General features: G+C 38.0%; 1 protein-coding gene across 1 annotated transcript in view; it reads left to right on the forward strand.

Annotated features, from left to right (window-relative positions):
• The first annotated feature begins 278 nt into the window (after positions 1 to 278).
• Positions 279 to 11,822, forward strand: part of LOC127971003 (GRAM domain-containing protein 4) — a 192,411-nt gene continuing 180,867 nt past the window's right edge. Inside the window, exon 1 of the mRNA XM_052573743.1 lies at positions 279 to 534. Within this exon, the coding sequence (XP_052429703.1) occupies positions 506 to 534 (29 nt within the window). The 5' untranslated portion in view covers positions 279 to 505. The remainder of the gene's footprint in view (positions 535 to 11,822) is intronic.

Genomic DNA, 11,822 nt, shown 5'->3' on the forward strand with positions numbered 1-11,822 from the left:
ATATATATAGTCAAGCTGCATGCAATATGAATGAAAATAATAATAATAATAATAATAATAATAATAATAATAATTAGCAAAGGGATAAGAATTAAAAATCAAAGTAACAAACAAACAAATACAGCAACCCCCCCCCCCCCCCCACACACACACACACACACACACACACAAAAATAAAAATAAAATAAAATAAAATAAATAAAAACCTAAAATAAAATAAAATAAAAAAATACGGTGCTGCGGCCCCTTTAAGAGATAAGCGGACGCGTCTAGGAGATATGCCCGTCTGCTGTGTGTGAGTTCCGTGACATCAAGACACACAGATCCGTGTTATCTGGTTGGGACTGACATAATTCATACATACTCAAAACTCTTGGGACATCGCACAGCTCTTTTAGACAGCAGAGGGGAAGAGTGTGCTGCTGCTCAAGGATCTGGTGTATATTTCCAGCAGTTTTCCAGCAGGTGTTACTGAAGGATTTATCACAGACTTTCAGCAGGGTTCATGAAACTTTGCTACGATTTGCGAGCTGGGTAAGTAGATCTTTAACGTGTCCTGTAATGATATTCAAGAGGGCAACAGGCGTTTTGCAGTATGCGTCTACAGGACTGTCATAATTCATAGATTAAATCATTTCTATTCGGAGCGACGATCTTTAAAATGAAACTGTTAATATCACTGACAGTGTCGCACTAAGACCCGCAGATTTAAACAGCTAAGTATGTGTACGTCATAATCGAATGGATCATTCTTTGTTTAATGTCACATTTAAATGCTGGAACGTGACCGTTATTCTGTCGTTCAGACACGTTTCATGTTTGGAACAATATGTATCATTATGTAGAACACAGCACTGAATATATTGTATCCACACAACAAGGGCCTAGAGCAGTTATGTGTGTTACTAATGTTGCGATAATGATGAACACCGTCATGTAATGATGATAATGATGATCGTCGCGTGATTCTGAAAGGGAGTTATTAATTTGTTATTTCTCTATTGATTCATCGACTGATTCATTGACTCGTTCACTGATCCATCTTTCATTTATCGTTTTAAAATCAACTGAATTATTAAAATCAAATACCCGATACATCGATATTGTTTCATTGGATCTATTAATTTAATGATTAATTTACCTATTGAGTCACTGATTGATTTATTATTAAATAAATTGAATCATTGAAGTCAATTGAGTAATTGATCCATTGATTAACTGATCTGTTAAATCATTGATTAAATAATCTTTGGTTAACTGTTCTATGGAATTATTGAAATATTTATTATTGAGTCACTGATGAATTTGCTTATTCAGAAATAAACTAAATCATTTAAATAAATTGAATCATTGATATATTGATTCATTAATCTAATAAGTGATTGATAAATTAATCCTTTGATTAATTGATCCACAGATTAATTTGCTTACTGAGTCACTCATTCATTTACCCTCTGTAAAATCAATTAAAATATTTAAAAATAATGGAACTGTTGATCCATCAATTCATTGATCTGTTGTTTAAAATATTAATTCATATTTGATCAATTAATACATGGATTTAATAGTTCATTGATAATTGCATTATTGAGTAACTAATTACACTATTGTGAAATCAACTGAATCAATGGAATCCATTGAATCATTGATGCATTGTTTCATTTATTCGGTTGTGCCATTGACAATTTAATTTTGTGATTAATTAAATCATGGATTTATTAATTCATTGACCTATTAGTCACTGATTAATTTTTCCATTAAGAAATCAACTAAATCATTTAAATCAGCTGAATCACTGACTCATCAATTCATTGATCTGATGTTTTATTTATTTATTGAGACAATGATATATACGTTTTTTAATTAATTGGTTCATGATTAACTATTCATTTGATCGCTGATTGATGCAGTCATATTCAGATTCACTGTTTTCAGAATATACTGTTTTCTCAATCAAACAATTTATTTGATTTAAGCCAGTATTCCTGCACTGGGAGAGTTTATGTTGACATCACCTGTAGATTTGTACTCTGAGAATGACTCATGCACAAATAAAGAAGTTTGGTTTTTTTTTTTTTTTTTTTTTTTTTTTTTTTATATATCATTGATTTGATCTTGAATGAACAGAATTTAATTTCTCTCTCACTGATATGAATGTCCTTGTCATTGTTTGTTTTTGTAAGTTATGGTGGATATTTGTGTGGAGATGTGGGCAGTATAGATATCGGTTTGTTATATCGGTGGACACATTTTTGTGGGTGGAACATCATATTGCTGTTATTGTTTTTATTTATAAGCGTTATATAGCTGATAACTTTGTCTAGTGCTCTTATGAATGTTTATAGTGTTAGACAGCTTTTGAATAGGGTTGATAACGTTTGGGACAAGTAATATATATATATTTTTCCCTTATTGAATGTCAGATCTTGTCAGCAATACCCTGTCCATGGACTTTTTTTAGACCATTGGCGATCATCACATCTAGTGGTGCAGACGATAAACCGCGTGTCATACGTATTTTGACAGGATTCACCCAGGTTTGAATCTGCCTTTTGGACAACTTTTTTCTCCCTTTTCAAATCACATCAGAAAAGCATTTATTTTCAATGAAAATGACGTAAATAATCAAAAAGTTGAAAATAAAGTATTTAATTGGGGCTTAATGTCCCAATAAGGTGGCATCTATTTAATAATTTGAATTAAAATTTACACTCATGAAATAGTGAACACTGTTTTATAATGTACTACAATACTGAGGGGAAGATAATATTTGCAATAGGTATTATAAATAGCAGAAAATCCTGCTATTTTAACATCTATAGCTATTTGCACTTAGTGTAAATAGCCGCTGCCTTTTTTAAATTACTGCCAGACTAATGCCGGCGATGCAATGTTACCAGATATTGCTATTAATATAAACATATAACCTATAAATAAATAAAATAAACAAAATTTTTTAAATATTTTGGAAATTAGATAAGATAAAGCTATCGCTGACAATGACCCTAAACCGTTACCTCCCACTTTATTAACTTTCTAAAGTGTCAAATTAAGTTAAAAACGAGTCAAAAAATGCTTACAATAGCTGGATCTGGCAACACAAAGGCTGCATCTCGCTCTCTCGCTCACAACACTTATTCACTTCAGCAGCGGTCCAGACCTCTGTGACCTCATAGCTGGCTACGGCCATGCTAAGAGCTCTCAAGGAAAACCCTGTTTTATAATGTAATTTCAGGGTGAGATGGCTACAATTAAAGCTCATGACCCGCTTGTTTGTTGTCTGCATCTACAATCTATGCCATTATTTTCTGTAAATAATACCTTTTTTATCTTACCTGTTTATTTTGGCATTTTAACTTACTAAATTATATCTGGGAGAGCAATAAATCAATAAGTAAATAAAATACTGAACCCCATGTTTCAAACCTTTTTGACTTTCATGCTTCCATGGAAAATATTAATTCATTTATATTTACATTTTGTCAAGTCAAGTCACTTAAATTTTTTATAGCACTTTATATACAGTACACAGACTGTGCCAGTGCAGCTTCACCAAGATAAATCGGAAAATGACAGAATTAATTATGGAAACTCAGCTACAGAGACAATTCAAAAAGAAAATAGTGTCATTATTTAGTTCAAATCAGTAACAATGTGAAGTTCAACAATTTGAGACAAGTTCAAATCAACTATAATAAGCTCTTCTACAAAAGCAGCGATGTTGTTATTCAGTTCAAATTTGCAAAACAGCTCTACAGAAGATTGTGCCATTCACAGTTTATTCATTTATCGGTTGTGTTAGCAAAGTGACTTAAATAACAAGCAGTTCCTCTTCAGGAACTCAAGCTGCGTCTAACACTTTGGGGAACGCCTTTGGCAAGACCGACTCTGAATATCATGTGAAAACTGTCCAATGGAAGGCTGTGGTGTTACGGGCGGGGTGACGTAGGGACCAGGAAGCTATAAAAGCACGTGCCGCGCAGCTGTCATCATCTTGGAGGAGGGGATACAAACAGTCAAAGTGCGGACGCTTCGATCCCACAGGCCTCTCTTCAAGAAGTGAGCCTTCGCCAGCATTCCTCGGGGTATCAGTCCCACTTTCACCGAGGCGGAGCGGCGCCAGCATACGTTGGGTTCGCAGATAGATCTGCTGGAGGGAATGGAGACGGGCACATCCTTATCTCCTACCTTACCCATCAGATCTGCCCGATTCCTGGGCTCAGAAGCCTGAGTTTCGGTTCTTCCCCCCCGAGCATCGAGCTCGATGCTCTGCCTTTCTTTCTCCGAGGAGATTGACACGGAGGGCATCGGCGAGCTTGTAGTTGCACAAACATAAAGTTACATAGGCACCAGTATACAACAAATAATGTTATGCCTAACATTATACTGGTAGCGTTATTGAGCAGCTATTTAATCTCCGAGGAGATTAATATTGTTTGTGTGAGTGTAAGTTATTTGCGCGCTGTCGAGGCAACGCGTGTATTACATCATTTTCAGTTTTGATGTGAATCTTTCCACACCCGACCACTTGTCTGGTTGTTTAAGCTCCATTTAATAAGGAGGAGGTAGTTATATCACTTTAATGTGTACTTTATCACAATCTAGACCGTGTCTACTTGTCTGATTGTTTGATTGCATTAGATTCCTCAGAATTCCGTCCAACGTGATACCTTTTGGCCTGCTGTACATGAGACCCCTACAGTGGTGGCTCAAGACCAAGGGCTTTTCCCCGAGGGGGAACCCACTATCAAGGTCATGCGGCGATGCCTTCTTGCCTTAGACATGTGGAAGAAACCTTGGTTCTTGAATCAGGGCCTGGTGCTGGGAGCTCTTTTTCGTCGTGTAACGCTAGCGACAGATGCGTCCCTCACCGATTGGGGTACGATCTTGAGTGGTCACCCTGCCTGTGGAGCGGTCGCCATCTGACATGGCATAACAGTTGTCTAGAGATGCTAGCTGTGCATAGAGCATTGAAATATTTCCTCCCAGACCTGAGAGGTCACCATGTGTTGGTGCACACCAACAGCACATTGGCGATATCTTATATCAGTCACCAGAGAGATCTGCATTTGCGCCTCTTGTACAAGCTGGCACACCAGATACTTCTGTGGTCCCAGGACAAAGTTCTCTCATTCGGAGCAATGTATATTCCTGGGAGATTGACTGTGGGAGCATACTGTTGAGACAAGGGCCGAGGCCCGAGGTGGTGAAGTAGATATGGAGTTCTTTAGAACTCAAGATATCACAATGTCCCCTCTGTTTCTCTCTATTTCATCCAGCTCCTCTGGGACTGGATGCTATGGTACAAACCAGGAAATGGTGGGATACTCATAGTATCCGCTCACTCAACAGAGGTTGTTGAGACCCTCCTCCAATCCAGAGCTCCCTCATAGGCTAGTGACAATGCCCCTGAATTTTTGAGATACCCCTACCGGAGGTAGAACTAAACCCAACAATGTTTTTCCTCATCTCTAAGGTCTCCCATATATGAAATGGATTCTTGGCTAAAAATATTTTACTGCTAAGATTGTTAAATTAACAGATATTGTTATACACCCCAAAATCAATAAAGGATTAAAATATTAATTATGTCCAAAGCCCATTATCAGTGGTGAGAAGAATGTTGAGAAATTCAAATACAAGATACATCTAATAATGAAATATTTCATATGGCACCTTGTACTATATGGAAACAAAGATTGAAATAGAAAGATAACACCTTACGATAGCACAAACAGAAGACCAGGAGTTTTAACTTAATGAACTTTTTAATAAAACTATAACTTAGCTTCACACAGTACAACTTAAATTACTGTCTTAAAACAAATGGCAATCTAACTAAAGAAACAAACGCTCTTTGGGGAAATGAGCCCTGTCTTCTCAGGCTGTTTAGTTTATTTTCTAGCAGCAACCATTTGGAACATGAACTGCTTTTGGTAACCATTGGCAACCTGTGTGTGTGCACTTCAGATGGGTTAAATGCAGAGCACAAATTCTGAGTATGGGTACCATACTTGGCTGAATGTCACGTCACTTTATATCGCTTTAAACAAAATACATTGCGTCAAACAACTGAACAACATTCATTAGGAAAAAAAGTGTTTCAATAATGCAAAATTGAATTCAATGATGTCATCTCTGTTCAGTTTAAATAGTGTCTGTGCATTTATTTGCAATCAAGTCAATGATATCTCTGTAGATGAAGTGACCCCAACTAAGCAAGCCAGAGGTTAATGCTGCCTACAAATTCTTTAACGGATTTGGATATTAAATGCATATTAGTATTTTATGTGTAAGCCAGGTTAAAGAGATGGGTCTTTAATCTAGATTTACATTACATTTACATTTATTCATTTAGCAGACGCTTTTATCCAAAGCGACTTACAGATGAAGACAGTGGAAGCAATCAAAAACAACAAAAAGAGCAATGATATATAAGTAATTACTGTCTTAAAACAAATGGCAATCTAACTAAAGAAACAAACACTCTTTGGGGAAATGAGCCCTGTCTTCTCAGACTGTTTAGTTTATTTTCTAGCAGCAACCATTTGGAACATGAACTGCTTTTGGTAACCATTGGAGAAGGGACTGGCGAGAAATGTCTGGCTGCAGACTTGCACTTGCACTCTCAGACTTGCATTCTCAGACTTGCAATCTCAGACACTTGTGCTTCCGCTAGCGACGTCACTTGCAGTCTTTTTGTTTATTTTTATTTTATTTTTTTTGTTCTATTTATTGATAACTTTTTGTTTAAATCTTTCAACATTTTACAACAGTAGCCAGGTGGTGAAGACAGGAAAAAAGAAACTAAATTACAATGTCACTTGCAATCGATACTTGCACTCTCCGCTACCTGTGACGTCACTTGCAATCAACACAAATCGTGCATGTTGCAAATGGAGACAATAAGCTGTGGCGGTGATTAAACGATTAAAACTAAATTAGTAGGCCTACTACTATAATGTACAGGGTCCTGCAAGAAAAAGACAAGACCGGCAAATCTGTTGCCACAGAACAGCAGAATATGAACGCAATGTACAAAGTCTTTCGTTAAGCGTTTTCCTCCTGTAGAAAAAAAACTAACACTTAATATGGCATAATGTATTAGGATACATTAAGTTCAATTAAAATAACAAATTCGATATATACTATAGTTATTATTTAATGTACTACAAGGCAATCAGACAAGCAGATGGCTATGAACACAATGCAAACGTTTAATGTGACCTAATAACAGACTAAGATGATAAAGACAATTCAGTAGGCCTAGGCTATATGTCTTGTTGTTGACTCAAAGTATATACAGACCAGCAAATATGAACTTGCCTTATGATATGCATTAAGTGATTTTAAAAGGATCAGCTCCGTACAGGCAAGCAGATGAGTACAGAATGCAGTGCGTTAAATTTAACGTTACATTAAATGTTTTCCTCCTATAGAAAATCATTATAAATAAAACACATAATGTAGCTTAATGGACAAAGACAGTGATATAAACAAGTTGTAGACAGTTTATTCTATATGGAGAAATGCTTAACGCGAAACGCGTTTCGTTTATTCACCACCACAGCTTCTTGTCTCCATTGGCAACAAGCACGATTTGTGTCTTTTGCAAGTGTCGCAGGTAGTGGAGAGTGCAAGTGGCAATTGCAAGTGACATTGTACTTTAGTTTATTTTTTTCTTGTCTTCGCCACCTGGCTACTGTTATAAAATGGTGGGAAATTCAAACAAAAAGTAAAAAAACAAATCAATAAAATAAAATAAAACATTCGCTAGCGGAAGTGCAAGTGTCTGAGAGTGCAAGTCTGAGAATGCAAGTCTGAGAGAGTGCAAGTGCAAGTCTTGGTCCTCTTGGGTCTGGCTGCAGACTTGCACTTGCACTCTCAGACACTGCTTCTGCTAGCGACGTCACTTGCAGTCTTTATTTTTTATTTTGTTCTATTTATTGATAACTTTTTGTTTGAATTTCCCAACATTTTATAACAGTTGCCATGTGGCGAAGACAAGAAAAAATAAACTACATTACAATGTCACTTGCAATCGCTACTTGCACTCTCCGCTACCTGTGATGTCACTTGCAATCAACACAAATGGTTCATATTGCCAGTGGAGACAAGACGCTGTGGTGGTGATTAAACGATTAACACCAATTTAGTACTATAACGTACAGGGTCCTGCAAAAAGCACGGACCTTGGCCACAGAACAGCAGAATATGAACCCAATGCACAAAGTCTTTCGTTAAGCGTTTTTCTCCTGTAGAAAAAAAACAAACACTTTTAATATGGCATTATGTATTCAGAAACATTAAGTTCAATTAAAAGATCAAATTCGATATATAGTTATTATTCAATGTACTACAAGGCAAGCAGATGGCTATGAACACAATGTGCAAACTTTGTCCTCCCATACAACATAACGCTTAATGTGGCCTAATAACAGACTAAGATGATAAAGACAATTCAGTAGGCCTAGCCTAGCCTATATATGTCTTGTTGTTGACTCAAAGTATATACAGACCAACAAATATGAACGGGCATTATGCATTAAGTGATTTTAAAAGGATCAGCTCCGTACTGGCAAGAAGACGAGTAAAGAACGCAGTGCGTTAAATTGTACATTAAACGTTTTCCTCTTAATAGAAAATCATTATAAATAAAACGTATAATGTAGCTTAATGGACAAAGTGATATAAACAAGTTGTAGACAGTTTATTCTATATGGAAAAATGCTTAATGTGAAACTTTGCATGTTGCGTTTATTCTGGGCTCACCTGATTGCCTGTACATATTATGTGACGGTTGGGTTTTGGGAAAAACACAAAGTGAGGGCAGGATCCAATTGCAGGGTATGATTTATTGTAACAAAGGAAAAATACAAAATAAACAGTCATGAGAGACAAAACCAAATAAAAGAGGGAACCGGATGAAACGGATAGGAAACTCGGAGGAACAAGAAGGTAAGGGAAAACTCGGGAGACGAGCACAACTCACACATAGGGTAAGGACTCCATACAGATGACAGAGAAAGACAGCTATACATAGGGAGACTAATGACAGAGGATTGTCAGCACCTGTGCGATTCTAATTGGAGTGCAATTACTGTGAAGACACAACCAGACTAGAGGAATTAAAGTGCCTATGGTGAAGTGCCTAAGGAGAAGTGAGCTCACTAGGGAACACCCAGGAAAACAGAGACTGAGAGCGTGACATATTAGTTATGTATTTTAATAATGTAGAGAAGCATATTGAGTTTGGCCTTTATTATCTTGGTCCATTATGCCACGTTTTATGGTATGTGTGGAAAATACTATATACATATTCCATATATTAATGAACTGTATATTTAATTTGATAATTTAATAGCATCTTAATATATTAAGCCATGTTAAGTGTTTTTTCTACACTTAGCTAGAGACTTTGCGCAAACGTTCATATTCTGGTGTTCTGGCCATGGATTTGCCAGGCTTGTCTTTTTCTTGCAGGACCCTGTACGTTATAGTACTAAATTAGTTTTAATCATTTAATCACCACCACAGCGTCTTGTCTCCATTGGCAACATGTACGATTTGTGTTGATTGCAAGTGATGTCACAGGTAGCGAAGAGTGCTAGAGTGTAGCGATTGCAAGTGACATTGTAATTCAGTTTCTTTTTTCTTGTCTTCACCACCTGGCTATATAAAATGTTTGAAATTCAATATGAAATTCAAACGAAAAGTAATAAAAAAATTCAACAAAATAAAAAATAAAGACTGCAAGAGATGTCACTAGCGGAAGTGCAAGTGTCTGAGTGTGCAAGTCTGAGAGTGCAAGTGCAAGCCTGCAGCCTGACCCTCTTGAAACATTCTGGGGTCAACCCCCCCATGATGTTACGACTGCAACACACCACTCATCCACATTGTCATCAGTGACAAAGTGGGTCATATTTGGACGGTCTGGGAAAGGGCAAAGCAAAACTCTGTGCAGGTCAAGCCCACTGAAAGACACTGGCATTTGGTGGCATCGGTGCAGTTTCCGTCTTTACAGTAGAGGTGGGTGAGGTCTCTAACTCCTTTAGTTGCTGGTGCCTTCTGGAACATCACAGATTAAATGCAGCCACCTTCTCTGAGCCTCCATCCTCTACCAACTGGGATTCAGAGAAGAGGTTTGGCCAGGTGGCTGTGATGCCACACTGCTGTTTGGTACATGGCTCTCAGCACATGTTACTGGAAGCCATCTTCTGTTGGGGGTAGATTTGCTGCTGACAAATCTGTGGTAGATGCTAGTGTTTACCTCAGCTCATCCAGGTTGGTCTGTTAATTTCAGGTTGGTGCCTCTTGATAAGAATGATACAGACACAGACGTCACTGCTGCAAGCGGTGTTCATCAAAGTCTGCGGTCGCGTCTAGCCTTTTGACGAGATAAGGCTTTAAGGGGTAACCAAACCCCTGGTCAGAGCCTGACTCCACCCACTGGCAATATTTGAAAAATGCAGAAAAGTGGGCAGACCACAGTGGAGATAGAGGGGACAAACCGAGGGCAGGGCTGAGCGGGTGGGGCGTGAACCTGAGACACGCAGTGACAGATTAATTGAAAAATGTTGTCAGAGTCGCTAAAATGGAGAGTGACTCTAGTGACGCCAGTAGCTTTGCAACAGAGCGTTCATTTGAAGTAGAGGACTTTTCTCCCCCCATCTTCACCTGAAGTGGAGGATGTCGAGGTGTCTGAGGACACAGGGCCAGGGCCTGAGTCATATCAATTCAAACCACTGGCTCAAACTGCGGTCTTAACTCCCAGATTCTGATAGGCATCCGGCGTTGGTAGCGAAGCAGCCACGCAAGAGAGAATGGGGCCAGTCTCCGAGTAAGGCACTGCGTCGCTTTTCAACGTGAGCTGTGTGGAGAAGCCCATTTCCACCTCCATTAGGTTGGAGAAGCAATTGTGCGTAAAATGCAGTTTGCACACTCCAGCTCTAGGCGGGAACTCACAGTCTTTCAGGCCAAGTGCATGCAACCACTGGTGACTAATTTTCAAGTCTGCTGGAAAACTATACAATCCGTGCTGTTGTAACCAGCACTTACCATCCTGACCACTGTAAATAAATCTATGCTAACTTGAAGCTATCCTAACGCATGCAATACTATGCTACTAACTAACTATGCTTCTAACAATACTAAGGTTATACTAACAACTATGCTAATTAATGATATAGGCTACACAAAATAATCTAAATAACTATATAAATGCTATGCTAAATAGATGCTAAAATACTCTATCCTGATCATTTTCAATACTCACAATTCCAACTCATGACTCACTACAGTGATTTTGACGGAACAAGATGGTTTGATACTGCCAAGGGTGTGGTAGCTTGTACCAAGGGCGTGGTGAGCTGGTAACTGCTTTCATCACGTACCACCGCAAACATCCAATAGGAAAAATCTAAAAATTAAGGCGCAAATTAATCTGCCGCAAATAAAGTCGACGGTCGCGTTAAGCCTTTTGACAAGAGAAAAGGCTTCAATAGTTAACCAAAGCTAACTGTGGTTACATACATCTTCCTAAACTCTATTTTAAACGTTTAAGAGCTATAAAAGTGAAGCAGAACAAAAAATGATGAGGTGACTAGGCTGTAATAGGCAGAAATTAGCCTAATCTGCGTGCAAAGTTACCTTCGTGGTTCACAGGCTTCCTTCTGCACCGAAGCATTACAGCTATGGATTTTTAACAAAACAAGCCTACTCAAATGTATCTAACCTAAGTATTTTCATTCGTTATTGTAAAAAAAAAAAAAAAAAAAACAGAGTTATGCAAAGATAGGCTTACTTGGCGCCAGTAGACAGAC

The sequence above is a fragment of the Carassius gibelio genome, chromosome A4, assembly GCF_023724105.1.
Source record: "Carassius gibelio isolate Cgi1373 ecotype wild population from Czech Republic chromosome A4, carGib1.2-hapl.c, whole genome shotgun sequence".
Taxonomy (NCBI): Eukaryota; Metazoa; Chordata; class Actinopteri; order Cypriniformes; family Cyprinidae; genus Carassius; species Carassius gibelio.